Consider the following 20232-nt stretch of genomic DNA (forward strand, 5'->3'; position numbering starts at 1 on the left):
GGGGACTATTTGGGGATACTGGGCTGTGGGGATGAAGGCAGGAGATGAGTCTAACACAATTGCCACTGTATTAGAGGAAGGCCTTGAAGGCTGAACTGAAGGTTTGACACTTGCTCTGAAGAGAAAGGAAAGCTTTTAAAGCTTTGAGTGACATTGTGGTTTTAGAAAACAAAATCTGGAATTGAAAGGGAGAGGAGATGAGACTGGGGGCATGGTGAAAGATGACAGTGGAAGTGAGAACTCAGAGGATTTGTTTGGCTGCACTTTATGTTTAGAAATTGAATTGGTTGTTAACCATTTGAAAATCTTGAGGTGTCACTTGAAAATCTTGAGGTGTCACTTAAAAATCTGCATTTTGGTCTGCCTTTTCTAAACTTCCCTAGTGGCTCAGTTGGTAAAGAATCAACCTGGAATGCAGGAGATCCTGGTTTGATTCCTGGGTTGGCAAGCTCCGCTGGAGAGGGATAGGCTACCCACTCCAGTATTCTTGGGCTTCCCTTGTGGCTCAACTGGTAAAGAATCTGTGTGCAATGCAGGAGACCTGGGTTTGATCCCTGGATTGGGAAGATCCCCCGGAGAAGGGAAAGGCTACCCACTCCAGTGTTCTGGCCTGGAGAGTTCCATGAACTGTGTATAGTCCATGGGGTTGCAATGAGTCTCCCTACACAACTGAGCGGCTTTCACTTTCACTTTTTGAATTTGGAGGTATTGATAGCTTTAGGCTCTTTCCACATGGCAGAAATTCTCCAGAGCTGTCTAATGGGGCATCAGCTCTTCAGCTTGTTAGGCCCTACCCAGCCATCCTTTCACTGACCGTTTTCTCCCTTAGCTTCTGGATCACCTCCTATAGGTGGCAGGATGAATTATGATGTTCTTGATATGGGGTGGAGAACCTGTTTGGAGGAGAGTCAAATTGGTGTGTAATCCTTCCTTCATTGCTGTTACTCACAACCACCAAGTTGAATGTAAATCCTTTTTTCTGCAGTTTCCGGCCCTTCCCATCTGAGCACCTCTCCTGCCCGTACTCCTTGCAACTTCTGCTTTATTCTGTCCTTTCCCTTCTCAAATCTTGCCTTGAACTCTCCTCCTACCTCTTCCTATTTGAAAGCTATCCTGCTATCATCTCTGACTGTATACCAATTTCCTTGAAATGTTTTCTGATGATATTTTTATCATATTTAGTTTTCCTTCATCAGTTTTATATTTTAGTTTTAGTACTTCCCCTTTTTTCAGATCAGATCAGATCAGTCGCTCAGTCGTGTCCGACTCTTTGCGACCCCATGAATTGCAGCACGCCAGGCCTCCCTGTCCATCACCAACTCCCGGAGTTCACTGAGACTCACGTCCATCGAGTCAGTGATGCCATCCAGCCATCTCATCCTCTGTCGTCCCCTTCTCCTCCTGCCCCCAATCCCTCCCAGCATCAGGGTCTTTTCCAGTGAGTCAGCTCTTCACATGAGGTGGCCAAAGTATAGGAGTTTCAGCTTTAGCATCATTCCTTCCAAAGAAATCCCAGGGCTGATCTCCTTCAGAATGGACTGGTTGGATCTCCTTGCAGTCCAAGGGACTCTCAAGAGTCTTCTCCAACACCACAGTTCAAAAGCATCAATTCTTCAGCACTCAGCCTTCTTCACAGTCCAACTCTCACATCCATACATGACCACTGGAAAAACCATAGCCTTGACTAGACAGACCTTTGTTGGCAAAGTAATGTCTCTGCTTTTGAATATGCTATCTAGGTTGGTCATAACTTTCCTTCCAAGGAGTAAGCATCTTTTAATTTCATGGCTGCAGTCACCATCTGCAGTGATTTTGGAGCCCAGAAAAATAAAGTCTGACACTGTTTCCACTGTTTTCCCATCTATTTGCCATGAAGTGATGGGACCAGATGCCATGATCTTCGTTTTCTGAATGTTGAGCTTTAAGCCAACTTTTTCACTCTCCACTTTCACTTTCATCAAGAGGTTTTTGAGATCCTCTTCACTTTCTGCCATAAGGGTTGTGTCATCTGCATATCTGAGGTTATTGATATTTCTCCCGGCAATCTTGATTCCAGTTTGTGTTTCTTCCAGTCCAGCGTTTCTCATGATGTACTCTGCATATAAGTTAAATAAACAGGGTGACAATATACAGCCTTGACAAACTCCTTTTCCTATTTGGAACCAGTCTGTTGTTCCATGTCCAGTTCTAACTGTTGCTTCCTGACCTGCATACAGATTTCTCAAGAGGCAGATCAGGTGGTCTCGTATTTCCATCTGTTTCAGAATTTTCCACAGTTTATTGTGATCCACACAGTCAAAGGCTTTGGCATAGTCAATAAAGCAGAAATAGATGTTTTTCTGGAACTCTCTTGCTTTTTCCATGATCCAACGGATGTTGGCAATTTGATCTCTGCTTCCTCTGCCTTTTCTAAAACCAGCTTGAACATCAGGAAGTTCACGGTTCACATATTGCTGAAGCCTGGCTTGGAGAATTTTGAGCATTTCTTTACTAGTGTGTGAGATGAGTGCAATTGTGCGGTAGTTTGAGCGTTCTTTGGCATTGCCTTTCTTTGGGATTGGAATGAAAACTGACCTTTTCCAGTCCTGTGGCCACTGCTGAGTTTTCCAAATTTGCTGGCATATTGAGTGCAGCACTTTCACAGCATCATCTTTCAGGATTTGGAATAGCTCAACTGGAATTTCATCACCTCCACTAGCTTTGTTTGTAGTGATGCTTTCTAAGGCCCACCTGACTTCACATTCCAGGATGTCTGGCTCTAGGTCAGTGATCACACCATTGTGATTATCTGGGTAGTGAAGATCTTTTTTGTACAGTTCTTCTGTGTATTCTTGCCATCTCTTCTTAATATCTTCTGCTTCTGTTAGGTCCATACCATTTCTGTCTTTTATCGAGCCCATCTTTGCATGAAATGTTCCTTTGGTATCTCTGATTTTCTTGAAAAGATCCCTAGGCTTTCCCATTCTGTTGTTTTCCTCTGTTTCTTTGCATTGATCACTGAAGAAGTCTTTCTTATCTCTTCTTGCTATTATTTGGAACTCTGCATTCAGATGTTTACATCTTTCCTTTTCTCCTTTGCTTTTCGCTTCTCTTCTTTTCACAGCTATTTGTAAGGCCTCCCCAGACAGCCATTTTGCTTTTTTGCATTTCTTTCCTATGGGAATGGTCTTGATCCCTGTCTCCTGTACAATGTCACGAACCTCATTCCATAGTTCATCAGGCACTCTATCTATCAGATCTAGGCCCTTAAATCTATTTCTCACTTCCACTGTCTTTCCCTTTTTTTCTCTTTCTAAAGTGTTGAGGAAGAAACAGAACTTTGTTTCTATTTCCTTAAGACCACAGGCATTTATGATAAATTTCCTCTCCTTGTTGTATAGCTTAGGAATTTAGATGTTACTGATAGATTATTTTATGGTTTTGTATTATGGTCTAAGAGTGTGTTTATATAATTCTAGGTTTTCATATAAGAACTAGGTGGGGAATTCCCTGGTGGTCCAGTGGTTAGGAGTCCATGCTTTCAGTGCTGAGAGCATGGTGTCAGTCCCTGAGAGCAAGGTCAGAGAGCAAGGTCTCACAAGCAGCACAGCGAGGCCAAAAAAACCAACCAACCAAACAAACTAGAAATTAGGTGTGTCTCTGCATTCTAGTATGAGAGCACGTTTTGTGAAAGATACTTATACCTCAGAAAAGAAAGTGCTATTTCCTTAGCTTCTTAGTCCCCTATTATGTAACTATTAATTTTACTTAAAGTTTAAAACATTTTCTGAATTTCAAACTTAGAAATAAATTGTAGTAGTATACCCAGATTTTCCAATTAAGGTTTCACCCCATTTGCGGTATCATAGTCTCTTTATATATATAAATCTGTCTATATCTATATATTTCTACCTACTTACATCTGTGTCTATATTTTATCTGTGCTGTGTGTGTTGTGCTTAGAGGCTCAGTCATGTCCAACTCTTTGCACCCCATGGACTGTGGCCCGCCAGGCTCCTCTGTCCAAGGGGGTGCTTCAGACAAGAATACTGAAGTGGGTTGTCATGTCCTCTTCCAGGGGATCTTCTCAACCCAGGGATCGAACCCAGGTCTCCCTCATTGTAGGCGGATTCTTTGCCATCTGAGCCACAAAGGAAGCCTGATATTTTATCTGCTGCTACTGCTGCTAAGTCACTTCAGTCGTGTCCAACTCTGTGCCACCCCATAGACGGCAGCCCACCAGGCTTCCCCGTCCCTGGGGTTCTCCAGGCAAGAACACTGGAGTGGGTTTGCCGTTTCCTTCTCCCATGCATGAAAGTGAAAAGTGAAAGTGAAGTTTTATCTATATCTATCTAAATCTTTCTTTTCTGAACCTGACTCTGCCAAGTTGGCCCCTACCAAAGGAAATGGTTTAATTTATGCTTTATATCAGTTTTATTCTTTTAATACTTTGTGTTGTCATCTATTGTGAATGAAACATTGAAGCCTTCAATTATAATAGAAGTTTATTTTTGTATCATTTTTATATATTTTTGTTCTATTTGGGACACATACATTGAATAGTTTTTGTTTCATTTTTTTGTTGTAATTTTTATTTTTGTGTAAGGTAGATCTAAAGAATCTCCTGAAGTCATAATATTGCCTATTCGGTTTTGGATTTGTATGTGTCTTTTAAGTGTTGGGATTCGTTTCACAGTGTAGATACAGACCATTCTGCTTTCATAGCCCATTTACATTAAGTGAAGTAATTATGATATTTCTGATAACCCTCTATTAACGTGATTATCTTTTAAGATGTAAAATCCAGTTGTTTTTAGTATAGCTGCAAAGTTGTACAACTGTCGCCATGATCAATTTTGGAACATTTTTGTCCTTTCTAAAGAAACCTCATATTCTGTAGCAATCACTCCCCAAACCCCACTCCCACAGCCCTAGGAAACCACTAATCTATCTTTTGCTGTAGATTTAACAGTTTGGGACATTGCATATAAGTGGAATCATACAATATATGGTGTTTGTGATTGGCTTCTTTCACTTAGCATACTGTTTTCAAGATTCATCCATGTTGTAGCATGGATCAGAATGTCATTGTTTTTTATGAGCAAATACTGTTCCATTGTATGGATAATACCATGTTTTGTTTATCCATTCATCAGCTGATGGACATTTGACTTGTTTCCACTTTCTAGCTATTATGAATAATGCTGCTGTAAACATTCATGTACAAGTTTTCCTGTGGACATATGTTTTCAGTTTTCTTGGGAATATACCTAGGAGTATTAATAGCATTACTGGGTCTCATGGTAAGTCTGTGTTTAATATTTTGAGGAACTGCCAAGCTGTTTTCCAAAGTGCTGCATCATTTTACATTTTCAGCAGCAATGTCTGAGGATTCAAATTTCTCCACATTCTGGCCAACACTTGTTTTTGTCTTTATTATAACCAACCATTTTAAAGTTCGTATATATTATCCCTCATTTCCTTATGCGTGTGATTTCTTTCAGTTCAGTTCAGTCCCTCAGTTGTGTCCAGCTCTCTGTGACCCCATGGACTGCAGTACGCCAGGCCTCCCCATCCATTGCCAATTCCTGGAGTTTACTCAAACTTATGTCCGTTGAGTTGGTGATGCCATCCAACCATCTCATCCTCTATCGTCCCCTTCTCCTCCTGCCTTCAATCTTTCTCAGCATCAGGGTCTTTTCAAATGAGTCAGTTCTTTGCATCAGGTGGCCAAAGTATTGGAGTTTCAGCCTCAGCATCAGTCCTTCCAAAGAATGTTCAGGACTTATTTCCTTCAGGATAGACTGATTGGATCTCTTTGCAGTCCAGGGGACTCTAAAGAGTCTTTTCCAACACCACAGTTCAAAAGCATCAATTCTTCGGCACTCAGCTGTCTTTATAGTCCAACTCTCGCATCCATACATGACTACTGGAAAAACCATAGCTTTGACTAGACGGACCTTTGTTGGCAAAGTAATGTCTCTGCTTTTTACTATGCTGTCTAGGTTGGTCATAACTTTTCTTCCAAGGAGCAAGCGTCTGTTAATTTCATGGCTGCAGTCACCATCTGCTGTGATTTTGGAGCCCCCCCCACAAAATAAAGTCTGGCACTGTTTCCACTGTTTCCCTATCTATTTGCCATGAAATGATGGGACCAGATGCCATGATCTTAGTTTTCTGAATGTTGAGTTTTAAGCCAACTTTTTCACTCTCCTCTTTCACTTTCAAGAGGCTCTTTAGTTCCTCTTCACTTTTTGCCATAAGGGTGGTATCATCTGCATATCTGAGGTGATTGATATTTCTCCCAGCAGTCTTGATTCCAGCTTGTGCTTCATCCAGCCCAGCATTTCTCATGATATACTCTGCATATAAATTAAATAAGCAGGGTGACAATATACAGCCTTGACGTACTCCTTTTCCTATTTGGAACCAGTCAGTTGTTCCATGTCCAGTTCTAACTGTTGCTTCTTGACCTGCATACAGATTTCTCAGGAGGCAGGTCAGGTGGTCTGGTATTCCCATCTCTTTCAGAATTTTCCACAGTTTATTGTGATCCACACAGTCAAAGGCTTTGGCATAGTCAGTAAAGCAGAAGTAGATGTTTTTCTGGAATTCTCTTGCTTTTTTATGATCCAACGGATGCTGGCAGATCTCTGGTTCTTCTGCCTTTTCTAAAACCAGCTTGAACATCTGGAAGTTCATGGTTCACATACTGTTGAAGCCTGGCTTGGAGAATTTTGAGCGTTACTTTGCTAGCGTGTGAGATGAATGCAATTGTGCAGTAGTTTGAACATTCTTTGGCATTGTCTTTCTTTGGGATTGGAATGAAAACTGACCTTTTCCAGTCCTGTGACTACTGCTGAGTTTTCCAAATTTGCTGGCATATTGAGTGCAGCACTTTCACAGCATCATCTTTAAGATTTGAAATAGCTTATCTGGAATTCCATCACGTCTACTAGCTTTGTTCGTAGTGATGCTTCCTAAGGCCCACTTGACTTCACATTCCAGGATGTCTGGCTCTAGGTGAGTGATCACACTACTGTGATTATCTGGGTGTGAAGATCTTTTTTGTACAGTTCTTCTGTGTATTCTTGCCACCTCTTCTTAATATCTTCTGCTTCTGTTAGGTCCATACCATTTCTGTCCTTTATCAAGCCCATCTTTGCATGAAATGTTCCCTTGGTATCTCTAATTTTCTTGAAGAGATCTCTAGACTTTCTTTGCTGCTGCTAAGTCGCTTCAGTCGTGTCCGACTCTGTGCGACCCCATACACGGCAGCCCACCAGGCTCCCCCGTCCCTGGGATTCTCCAGGCAAGAACACTGGAGTGGGTTGCCATTTCCTTATAAAAAGACTTTCTTTAGTAGTATGTAAATTTCAGTTTTTATAAAAGCCGGTTTGGGAGATAATGTCAACCCATTTACCTTGTCCTGCTCACCCTCCCCTTTTTTTGCATTGTTAGAAACATTGTTTTAACAGAACTGTTTTCATTATTCCTACTATTAGTTCCGTTATTAGCTTCTCTCACTGGAGAACTGAAACATTTAGCAGTTGACATACTACTTTTCTTGTACACTGTGAAATTCTATTTAAATTTAAATCTTAAAACTCTATTTGCTTTTACTTTTAAATGATTTACTGTTAATCTTTTGTTACAGTTTGAATCTATTCCTTTTTTATAAGTGTCATGTATTTTTCATGGCTCAGTAGTTTCATCATTTTTTGAAAAGTCATTTCAGGTTCTAAAGTTCTTAGCGTATTCTTCTGCCTTCAGAAACTTTGGCAGGTATTACATTTTCAACCATGGCTCCATTCCTCCTATTTTTTGTGCAAATATTCTCTGAGTCTTTTCCGTGATTAAAAAAAAGGAAAAGGAACAAACTCCACACCTTTTTTCTTTATTATAAAAGTAGTATTTGTTTGATGTAAGAAATTTGAGGAATATGAAAAATTGTACAGAGACATCTGTGATAATTGCCATTCTCCTCTTAATGTATGTTATAATGTTTGTGCTGAAATTATTTCATTTATACCAAAACAGTTTAAACTTTTTTCTTTTTTTAAAAAGTATTTATTTTTATTTGGCTGCATAGAGTCTTAGTTGTGGCACGTAGGGTCTAGTTCCCTGACCAGGGATTGAACTCAGGCCCCCCGTATTGGGAGTGCAGTCTTAGCCACTGGACCACCGGGGAATTCCCTGAACTTTTTTCTTGATGTTAGTGTTTGCTTTGGCGTGTTCTGTTTAACCTGGAGCCACTACTGTTCACAGATCAGATCTTTTGGAATTTTAAGTTCAGCTTATTTTTTTGTCAGCTTTTGTATAATATTATTTTACAAGTGAATCTAAACTGCTGATATTTCTGTTTCAGTTCTGTTGTTCATAGCCTTGTTGTATATTTAGATTCTCTATTGTTCACATGTCAGCTCAGTCTTTACTATTTTTCTTCATAGATTTTTTCCTCTATAAAGTGGTTTGAGATGTTTCTTAGGTTGTGCAATTATATTTACTATTGTTTGCTTCAAGTTCAGACCATAAGTGCTTCCTGAGTGAGTGAAAGTCGCTCAGCCATGTCCGACTCTTTCCGACTCCATGGACTATACAGTCCATGGAATTCTCCAGGCCTGAATACTGGAGTGGGTAGCTTTTCCCTGCTCCAGGGGATCTTCCCAACCCACGGATCAAACTCAGGTCTCTCACATAGCAGGTGGATTCTTTTACCAGCTGAGCCACAAGGGAAGCCCAAGAATACTGGAGTGGGTAGCCTATCCCTTCTCCAGTGGATCTTCCTAACCCAAGAATTGAACCGGGGTCTCCTGCATTGCAGGCACATTCTTTACCAACTGAGCTATGAGGGAAGCAAGTGCTTCCTAATTACCATTTAATTAAACTTAGTTTTTTAAAAAAGATTATTCCTTGTTTTACAAAATGGGGTTTAAGGTTGGGGTTGTGTCAAAGTTTTGGTTTGATGGTTTCACCCAATGGGGACAAGTATCCTTGATAGTTTCTGTTGGTATTTTGTAAAGATGTCTTTTAATCTTTTTTATCTCATGAGGGATTATTATACCCATTTTTACTCTAGGGAACTGGGGTTTCTCAGATTTAGTGCTTGGCCAGTTTCATGTAGTTACTTAATCAAATAGTTAAAACTCCAAATCTGGAACTCTTTCTATTAATAATAATGCCCCAGAGTTTGTGAAGTCCTTTTAAAATAGTTAACATCGGGCTCTTTAGTGATAACTTGCAGGTTCTTTTGTAGATTTTTGTCTCTGTGGGTGACATCTGGGTTCTGACTACCTCCCATTCCATTTGGTATTGGCAGACACTAAGGAATAATGGTTAGAAATAGAACTAGAAATGGGAATTACCTGGTGGTCCAGTAGTTAATACTCAGTGCTTTCACTGCTTTGGGCCCAGGTTTGATCTCTTGTAGTGAAACTAAAATCCCACAAGCTATGTGGAGTAACAACAACAACAAAAAAGAAATAGAAATAGAAGGGTGTTTTCTTGTGTTTAGATTTATTTGTTGATATTTCAAAATTTTTGATGTAGGAACTATACTGAATGTACTTTCAAAAGTTAAAAATACTTACATAAACATGTATATGTTGCAAAATATAAATTACATTATAACTCTATGGTTTTATTTTTTAATTTTAGTTATTTTAAATTATGAAAGCATGATAACACATTTATAACAGACTTGGAAAATACAGAACAAGGTTACATGTAGTTCTGCTATTAATTATATAGTTTTATAACCTGCTTTTTGCACTACACAATGGATCTCGGTCCTTCCATAGATATGTATTTCTGTCACATACTTTCATGGCTGCATAGTATTTCATCAATAATTTATGTAATTAATTCCCAACAGGTGGACACTTAGGTTGTTTTCTGCTTTGCTATTGTATAAAAAAGCTGATGTTATCAGTCTTGCAGGTACACTTTTGTATGTTGTGTCTTCTATCCCTATCATAATTTCCTAGTAATAGAGTTGTGGGGTTAAGACATAGAGACAGTTTAGATTTCCATATATACTGACACATTTTCCTATGAGAGGTTCTGCCAGTTTATACTCTTAAAGTTGGTTTGAATGCTCATTTTCCCCATCTTCTCCAGAGCTGGTATTAATAATAAAAAAACAACCAACAGACATTTAACATTGCATTTCTGATGTGTCATGCACTGCTGAGTGCTTTCCCTATCTGTATTTAATCCTTCATCAGCATTATGAGATGGGTGCTATTATTGTCCCCATTTTACAGATGAGGGATTGGAGGCTCAGAGTGGTAAATTCCTAAGGTGTTATATACTTGATAAGTGACAGAGGCAGCAGAGGCAGGATGCTGATCTAGGAAGTCTGATTCTAGAGTCTGCCTGATAAACAGCAAATTATATTCCTTGTTCATCTTTTTCAAAATTTAGGTGACATGATTATTTTCTCCGATTTTTGAAGTTTTTTATTCTTTATTGAGATATAATCCACATAACATAAAGGTCACCATTTTAAAGTGTACAACTCAGTGGTTTTTAAATATATTTAGTGTATTATGCAACCATCACTGCTACTTACAATATAATTGCGAAGCATTTCCATCGCTCCTAAAAGAATTTCCATACCTGTTAGCAGCCCCAATACTCCTCTGTCCTTGTCTCCTGGCAGCTGTATAGAGGCTTCAGTTTGTGGATCTGTGAGAGGGAAGCACCCAGGTTTGCCAAGCTAGTCAAAAAATAGGAGTAAGGGAGAAAGTGTCCAAATTTTGAGATCTTTGGTAGGGCTAGAAAGACCCTGGGTACCATTAATACCCAGCTTGAAATCTAGGTATTTCTTTCTTATCATGGAATAGGTTGTCCTCCCCATCACCTTGCCTGAAGCATCCTGACATTCAGGCGTTTAGAACTGAAATAGGCAGCAGGGAATGACTGTAGGTGTTTGATTGGAGGACTGACATGATCAGAATGGTGTTTAACAAAGGGTGGTTTGGCAGTAGTGTGCAGAATGGGATGAAAAACATTGGAGTCAGATAGATTGTGTGGCACATGTGAATTTCTTTCATTTTACATAGCTTAGAGATCTTTTAGTCATCTCTTCTGTGAATGCTATTTAATATTAATGTAAACTGCTTTTGGTTTTATATCATGAAATACTGAGCACAGTTTATTTCCCCCCAATATCTTTATAGCAGAAAATAACTCATGTAATATTGTTAATTTAGTAAACAAGTTGAACAGAATTTAATTCCTAGTTCATCTCACTTGCTGAGACTGAAGTCAACATTTACTAGATAGATCTGTTGTTTCAGTTTTCAATGACTTGTGTCATTACAGGTATCTCCAAGATTGGTCTGGGAAAGGAAAGGAAGTGAATCTTTGTTGTATACCTTCTTGTTCTAGGCACTGTTGCTTTTTAATATGTTATCTCATCTAATCATTACAACATTTAGGGAAGGTGCTGCTACTCTAAAATGTGAAGAACTAGCCTGTGAACCTGGCCTGTATTGGCCCTCAAACTCATGCTTTGTCCGTTGTATGGCAAACTGTGTCTGGGGTTGTTTGAAATAACATTGACTTTTTGCTCCAGTGCTCAGTTGTGTCCAGCTCTTTGCCACTGCATGGACTGTAGCCAGCCAGGCTCCTATGTGCATGGAACTTTCTAGGCAAGAATACTGGAGTGGGTTGCCATTTCATTTTCCAGGGAATCTTCCTGACCCAGGGATTGAACCTACATCTCTTGCATCTCCTTCATTGGCAGGTGGATTCTTTACTAGTTGAGCCACCAGGGAAGCTCCCCCTTTAAATATAACTGGTATAAAAACTTGAAAAGAGAGAAAAAAAAAATCCATGTTCCACTGGTGCAAACATACTTGGATTTTCCTATATATGTTTTTTATACATTATATTGGTGTATGTATAGCTTTGTCTTCTACCTTACTTAACATTCATCAGCATATTTCCATATTGTTATATAATACACACAACCTTTTAAACAGCTGTGTAATATTCCATGGCTGTGTCACACTATTTCCTGGTGTGGGATATTTTAAATGTTTAAATATTCTTAATATTTTCACTGTTTTCAGTGTAGAGATTGTGGAACTGTCATGTAGGCAGTTGGACACAGTGTCATGAACAAACAGGGCATCTTTTGGGAGTGAAACCATCCAGCAGGGGTCATGTCAGGTTGGATTGGTGTGTAGGTTTTCCCAAATACTATTAACATCTAGGCAATGAGAATAAACCCACTGAAATTTTCTTAAGAACGTGATACAAAGTTTGAATATGTCCTAAAAGAGAATCAATAAGGAATCACCTAGAGATAAACTGAATATTTCTACATGTTGTAAAGTACTTAAAGAATACTTATCATTAAATCCTATTTAAGTATTAATTTATAGGACTTTGCTCACCAGTGCTTTGAAGACTGGAAATAGCACTGGCAAAAGCAGATGAGAATGGCTTTAATAAGGTTGGGGAAAACCAACTCTGAAGACTTGAGTCGTGGGAGTGGAAGAGAGTGCTGAGAGAAGAAGTACGATGAGATATTACAGTGGGATGGCTGAGGACAGAATATTTTTATACATAGTAGGAGCCCTCTTGTCTCAGTGCCGTAAGATTCTGGTAGTTGGTTAATCAAGAAAGTTTTTAAAGTGAGGAGTCACAAAATGGTTTGTAAATGTATGTAGCATTTTAACTTAAAAATATATGTTTATTAAACAATATTTTGAAAGAGAGCCCAGAGTTTTCTTTGAGAATAACTGGAGTTTCCCCTTTCTTGAATAAACCACCTTCATAATGCATTGAGTACACATTCCAGTTTTAATGTCTTTAAAAAAGAATTTAAAGACTTGGAGATACAAAAACCTAGATTTTTATCTTGCCTCCACCTAAGGCAACAGCTATTTTTAAAAAGGAACTCGTCCTAAGTCTTTCTGTAGCATCCAATTTTATTTTCATAGAAAATTTATTTTCTTGCTTGTGAAGAGTTGAAACCACATAATTACAGTAATGAATACAGTTGGTATACACAGACTGTATAACATACATAACTGACTCTTGAAGCACAAGAGCAGCTCTTCTGATTGGAGCTCAAGTACTCATGAATGTTGTAGAGAGTGACCTAGTAGCCTTGAGGATTCACTGAGCCATGGGCATTGGTTGGCATGTTTTACAGACAAAAGCACACTTTGGTTAATCTAGAGTGTTGATTAAGTTGGGGATAAATTCTAAGAGTGACGTGGATTGAGCAGTAGTAGAAGGAAAAAGGGGAGTGACTGAGAAGTGGTCAGAGAGTTAGTTGGGGGAATAATTAAGATTACCAGGTTGGAATGGGGGAGGCCAGGTATGTCAGCTCCAGTAGACAGGTCAAGAAAAGAGCTGGAAGACTTAAGAAGAAAGGTGTGGGATCTTTAGAATAGAGTGATTTTGACCTTTGATAGAATTTTGATATGAAAGGGGAAAGAAGCCAGGCTGATGAGAGGTTAAGACATTCTTGAAGGAGGACACCCACTCTGAGCCTCTTGTTGCAATGAAAAATAACTGCAGTACTGTACAGAGATTTTGCAGATTTCTGCTGTTTGACTCATTTTCTTTATAATGATTGTGTTGGAGAATTAAATATATAAAGCCTTTTATTTCATCTTTTACAGTAAGTGGGTCTTGTCTGGTGGTGAGTTTGTTCCCTAAGGGGATGTTTTGTAGTGTTGAGACATTTTTGGTTGTTACAGCTGGTCCTGCCGGCTTCTAGTGGGTGGAAGTCAGGGATGTTGCTGAGCATCCTGCAGTGAACAGGGTAGCCCCCTCCAACAAAGAACTATCTTACCCAAAATGTCAGTAGTGCTGAGATGGAGAAACCCTCAATCCTGTCATAACATCTTGCAAAGTTAATTCACTTTTTGGCTCCCATAATCACTAGCTAACTCATAAGATCCCCCAGTTACCTTCTGTTTAATTGGAATGGTGGTAGGAAAGTCGCATCATTATGGAATGCTAATGGGTCTCATTTTGAACTGCAGCCTGAACCTAGTTAGTGGTGCCAAAAGTTGGGGATTCTGGCAGTTCACATTCACAGTAAATAGGATTTCTTCCCTTATGGTATATTGTTCCCCAGCCTTCGAAAGTTGATGAAAATTGAGACAAGTTTTACATTTAGAGAATTATATAATGGGCGTTTTTGCAACTAGAACTAAATATTTCTGTTTTGAATCCACTCTTCTGAGTGATTCTGTGTGTAAAATATTTCTGTTTGGAGAACTGATTTTTGGCCTTAGAAATGACTCATCGTTTCTGCTGAATTCCCATTTGGGGCTCAGGAAGGCAGGTGTGTTATCATCGTTACCATTGATAGGTAGTAGAGTGCCCTCCTGATGCCTGGTACTGAACAGAAGATGACTCCAATTCAGAATTCCTTCTGTACTGTTTTTGCACTAAGGCCATAGTTCTCAAATTTGTGAGGAGTCAGGGCACTGGAAAGTCATGATACTCTTGATAAACTAATTTTTATCAAACTATGATGTAGCACCCAATTATTTAAGACTTTGCCTGGACTCCTCCTGTCCAACCAAGACTTTGTTTATCAGGCTGAGCTTTTCTGTTTTACCTTGTGGTTTAGTTGCTAAGTCATGTACGACTCTTGTGACCCCATGGACTGTAGCCTGCCAGGCTGCTGTCAATGGATTCTCCATTGACAATTCTCCATTGGCAAGAATACTGGAGTGGGTTGCCATTTCCTTCTCCAGGGGATCTTCCCAACCCAGGAATTGAACCCAGGTCTCCTGCACTGTAGGTGTATTCTTTACCAACTGAGATACCAGGGAAGCTTCACCTTAGTATGAATGATTATTCTCCCAAGGTGTTCTTTGGTCTGTCATGCAAACAGGTGCGTGTGAAAATCTTTGTGGCAGGGAGGGTTTAGGCTCTTGATTGCAGTTCCATTGTGCTTTTAAAATACAACAGATGAAGTATTACAAGTCAAAAGAATCTGAAGCCAACATAGCAAGTTTTAAAGCGTGATCTTGACCCATGGACAAAATAAAAATTTTATTTATTGTTGTTTGATATGTCTGATCTCTTTGGAACCCAGTGTGAATCTTGAAGCTACAAAGAAAAGGAGTAAGAGAAATAGACTAAAATTTATTTCTCAAATCATGCAATTCTTTTTATTTCTATGGTCCCTAAAATGGATTAAGTCTGTGGTTGAGCAGAGATGTCATGCTTTCTTATCTTCTTTTCTAGAGCAGTTCTTTATGAATATTTAGTTGTGTTCCTTGGGTTTTAATGTGTACATAAGACAGTAACTGGAACCTGGAGACCTTGTGCGAGTTCCCTGCAGGAATATAGGTAGACAGAAAAAAGCAACCCTCCCCCCCAACACACACTTAGTATTGAGCTTCAGGAGCTAGTGTGAGTGTTTAAGGGGGGAAAGGGAAGAATAAGCGAAAATTGGAAGATGAGGAAAACCAAGAACATAAAGCTTCCAGAGCCAAGGTGAAAGGAATCGAAGGATGGTCGCCTCTGCCCTGAATACTGTGTGAAACATTGAGAGCGACAAAACAACTGCATTAGCTTCCTATAGTTTTTGTTTCTGCTGATCTAAAAAAATTTTTTTTACACATATGGTTGAACTTTAGAGCAATCCAATTCTGTGCACCTGAGATCCATTTAAGGAAAAGAAAAAAAATTTTTTTTGTAACCTATAGTTACATAGACATGCTTACTTTAGTGCAATGCTTGGTTCAGGGTGGTTATTCAAATAAGTACCCTGACTGTCCACTCCTTGGGTGTTCAGGTACTAGACTATCAGTTCCTCAGAGGGTCAGCTGGGAGTAGGAGACCTGAGACAAATGGCAGAGATATTGCAGAGCACTGAGGACAAGTGGGGCCGAGAGCGGCAGTGATGGTCAACCAGGACGTGTGTCACTAGATAGAGAAATGGAACCTCCTCAAGGCAGTCCACTGAGGCCTGCTTCGAAATCTAGAAGTAGAAAACAACCAGGGATGAGGGACTGCAGGAGAAATGCTTGCCAAGACCTCATTTCCATCTAGAGCTGCAGGAAGGAGGTCTTGTGCTCTTCCCAGAGTGTCTCAGCTGTTGAGCCACAGAGTCAGGAGTAACTTGGGCTTCTCTGCTTCCAGACTCATGAATTCACCTCCTCACTGGGATGAGTTGCCTTTTTATTTTTTAACAACGTTGTTTATTTATTTTTGGCTTTGTTGGATCTTTGTTGCTGCGTGGGCTTTTCTCTAGTGGTGGTGAACCAGGGCTGCGGTCTAGTTGTGGTACGTAGGCTTCTCATTGCTCCTGTTGGGGAGCACAGGCTCTAGGGGGTGCAAGCTTCAGCAGTTGCCGCGCGCAGACTCAGTAGTTGTGGTTCTCGGGCTCTGGAGCACAGGCTCAGTAGTTGCTCTGCCGCACGTGGGATCTTCTTGGATCAGGGATCGAACCTGTGTCTCCTGCATTGGCAGGCAGATTCTTCATCACTGAGCCATCAGGGAGGCCCTGGGATGAGTTTTTAAACAACCATTTGTTGATTGTTTATAAAAGTGCATTTGTTGTGTAGCTCTCATTCCCAGTAGGGAGGATATGAAAATTGGCTTTGTAGTGGTTTTCACCCAGTTCCATGTGATTGGCAGCTTTTCTCTAACCTGGAAGCAATTTATTAGGTTTCCTAGAGAGATTATTTTGATCGTTCCAGAATAAGACTGACAGTCTTGGAACAAGCACAGAATGACTGCAGAGTACTTGTATTGTTGATAGGCTCTGCTTCATGTGGTAGTAAAATTATATCAGTCATTTAAAAATCTTAAATCTACGAAGATTTTGAACCTCTTTCTTTGCACATAAATGCCCCATATATACTTATGGTGTGAACTACCGTATATATCTATTGTGTGAAATTCAAGCTTACTTTATCATTCTTTTGTAATTGAAACTGTTTATCTGTCTAGAGTGAATAATGATCACCCAAAACTTATTCTGGGTGCCAAAAAATTCAAGATTTTTTTTCAGTTATTCTTATTGGCTGCCCTTAAAAGTAACTCAGTCACTAGAAAAATAATGTAAATTATTAAGATAATAATAGTAAGAAGACCGTCTTAAGCTCTTGGCAGGCAAAATAAAAAAATTCTGTGGATTTCCCTTTTGAGAATTATGTGAAATCCTGAAATTTTGAGCTTTATTTTGCTTTGCTTTATGTGATTTAAGGCACATTACTATGCACAACTTTCTTTGGGGAATCTTGAACATTTTGTGACCCATAGAACTTAATTTTTGTATGTTGTGACTTATTATACTTGTCGATGAGATATAAGGATTTTTTTTCTTTTATTTATATATGCATATTTGGATAAAAAGGAGACACACACATATATGAAACAATTTTTCCTCTTTTACAGAATTAAATGTGAGGGAATCTGATCTAAGAGTTTGTGATGAATCATCATGTAAATATGGAGGCGTCTGTAAAGAAGATGGAGATGGTTTGAAATGTGCGTGTCAGTTTCAGGTAAGGAAATCAGACCTTTTCTCAAAAGTTTTAACGTTTGTCATATTTTGTAATTCTACATTTTTTTAAATTAAAAAGCTTATTAAAACACCTTGAACCCTACAAGAAATTTGGGTTCACAGCCCACTGATTCTTGTCAAATGAAACGCTACTGTTTGTACCTTCCATTCTTTTCTTGAATGATAAGGACAGATTGGCTCTCATAGAAGGTGAAAATGCCTTGAAAAAAAAATTAAAAGTTTTATTCAAATGTATAATTGTCACTGAAAGGAAGTAAGGTACAGATTGCAGTAGAGTCACTTATTTAAAATGTTGGTCTTTTTATCCTCTTTCCTTGTCTTTCTTGTCTTTCTCTTTCCCTTTTTTGCTTATTTCCCTTATTTCCCCCTTATTTGCTGCTGTCTCATCTTTTTTCGGCCAGAGGACATGACTGCCTCAGGGTAGATCCGAGTTAGAGATGGATTAGAAAGGGGGAATCTCAAACTAAGAGTGCGAATATCTTTATTTTTCAGATGCTGTTTTAGTTGTGAGTTTGTTGTCTTAAAAAAAAAAACAAAAAGAATGGAAGTGAAATCTGCTCCATTTTTTTTTTTTTCCTTTTGATTGTGTCGCACAGCTTGCGGGATCTTAGTTCCCCCGACCAGGGACCATTGTTCACAAAGTGGTCCCTTATTCAGAATTTGTGATGAAACAAAAAAGGAACTAGAAATTTTAAAATTCATGATCTTATTCTAATTGTGCCTACCATTTTGGATTTTAAAGGGAATAAAGGGAACAGAGATTAGGAATAAAAGCATAGGATAGTCAGTATTTCTAAAACCCTGTACAGCTTCAGGCATAATTCTGTATGATCCATCTGAAAATAGATAGCATATTTCCCACCCTTTCTTAGGATATTGTAATGAGAATCAGAATCAGAAAGAGACCTTGAATATGAAGCCTTTTTGAAAACTGTTAGCTATCAAGTTTATTTTCATTAAAAGAAGTAGAAAGTTTAAGTAAAGGAGGAAGGGGTGGGAAGTATACTGATGACCAGCCAAAAATGTTCCTCTTGGTCAAAAGGGACTTTACAATCCACTGTTTATTGACAGTAGCCACCTTTGAAGTGGCTTAGCTAACCTTGTGCCCACCCCTTCATGGTTCCTCATGTAACAGTAGTCAGGCCAGTGTAACTACTGTATATAAAATAAATAACCAACATGGACCCACTGTATAGCACAGGGAAGCCTACTCAGTATTCTGTAATAACTTACATGGGAAAAGAATCTTACAAAGAATGGATATATGCATATATAACTGAATCACTTTTTGTACACCTGAATTAACACAGCATTGTAAATCAACTATAATATAAAATAAAAATGAAATTAAAAAAATAGGCAGTGTTATGTCTGCCTGCCCTCTTGCTCCCTAAACCTTCTTAAGAAGGACAGTAACTAAAGTGGGCGTCTTTCCTTAAAAGAAGGTGTTGATTACATGGTATGTACCAAGCCCTCATGTGCTTTTACTTCTTCTTGTTCTTCATGTTAGATAAATTTTAGTTACCTACATCAAGGTTCACTGATCCTTTTTTCTGTCATCACCATTCTGCCATTCAGTGAGTCTTTACTTTCAGATACTTTATTTTTAGAATTTATAGTTTCTGTTTGAGATTTCTTGTCTTTTCATTCCTTACAAGCTTATTTTCCTTGAGCATAGATATTGATGCTTTAAAAATCTTTGCCAGTTTCAACATCTGGGACATCTCAGGGATCATTTCTATTGATTGCCTTTTCGTTTGAGAATGGATTGTGTTTTCTTTTTTTTCCTATTTATTCTGACTGTATCCTACACCTTGTGAATGATGTGTTTTCTAGTGTTTGGATTACATTCCTCTGAGTATTGTCATTTTTGAAACAGTTGAATTGACTGAAAAACAGCAGACTTTGTCCTTCCTGTTTGAGTAGCAACACAAATATCATTTATTTCAGTCTTGGCTGGTCTACTTGGAGTGTGCCCCAGAAGTGCTTGGTTCAAAAGTCAGCCACAGAATCTGGGGCTCCCTGGTTTCTCTCTCCTTTCGGGGACTTTCTCGCTCACTTCCCAGTGGCTTTGGTCGCTCTGAATTCTATCCTCTGGGTCTTCATGCAACAAAGATTGAAGGTTTTTTGGTGGGTATTTTAGCTATCCTGGGTGGGGAAAACTGGGGCTATTCCCCTCTTCCAACTGTTTTTTATTTCCTTAGGTTAAAGTCCTTGATATGGAGTTGTCGGGCCAATGGAATGCTTATGTACAGATTAGCATTCTCACCAAGAGCAGTGTTACCAGGCTGCTTGTTTCCTTTCAGCCTCTTGGTAGTGAATTTTGTCAGTCCTTTTAAATTATATCAATCTGAAAGGTAAAGAAACTTTTTGCATTTTGATTACTGGAGAAATTGGAAATGTGCCATAGATTTATTTACCATTTTTTTGAATTAATATTTCATATTCTTTCTATTTTGGGGAGTATTTTCTTTTTCCCTGTGTTGATCTGTAAAGATACATGTGTATACTGTGTTAATAAAATATAATGTACTGTTTGTGTTGTTCTTATAATATTGCTTACTGTGCTGAGCATTTTATATCTATTAACTCCTAAATATTTTATATATATTTATATATAAAAATTAACATAACAAACTCTTATGAAAACCTATGATGTAGGTATCATTTTCATACATTTTTTAAAAGTGTGGTATTTGCCTTAGTAAACAACTTGAACATTATATAAGGAA

General features: G+C 38.8%; 1 protein-coding gene across 5 annotated transcripts in view; it reads left to right on the plus strand.

Annotated features, from left to right (window-relative positions):
• TMEFF1 (transmembrane protein with EGF like and two follistatin like domains 1) overlaps positions 1-20232 on the plus strand; it is a 145060-nt gene that overhangs the window by 12138 nt on the left and 112690 nt on the right. For all 5 annotated transcript variants that reach the window (XR_011568169.1, XR_011568168.1, XM_019966646.2 and 2 more), the window contains exon 2: positions 17371-17480. Coding sequence is in view for 3 of the 5 variants with exons in the window: in XM_019966646.2 (XP_019822205.2) it covers positions 17371-17480 (110 nt within the window). In the remaining 2 variants the exon portion in view is untranslated. The remainder of the gene's footprint in view (positions 1-17370; positions 17481-20232) is intronic.

The sequence above is a fragment of the Bos indicus genome, chromosome 8 (assembly GCF_029378745.1).
Source record: "Bos indicus isolate NIAB-ARS_2022 breed Sahiwal x Tharparkar chromosome 8, NIAB-ARS_B.indTharparkar_mat_pri_1.0, whole genome shotgun sequence".
Classification (NCBI taxonomy): Eukaryota; Metazoa; Chordata; class Mammalia; order Artiodactyla; family Bovidae; genus Bos; species Bos indicus.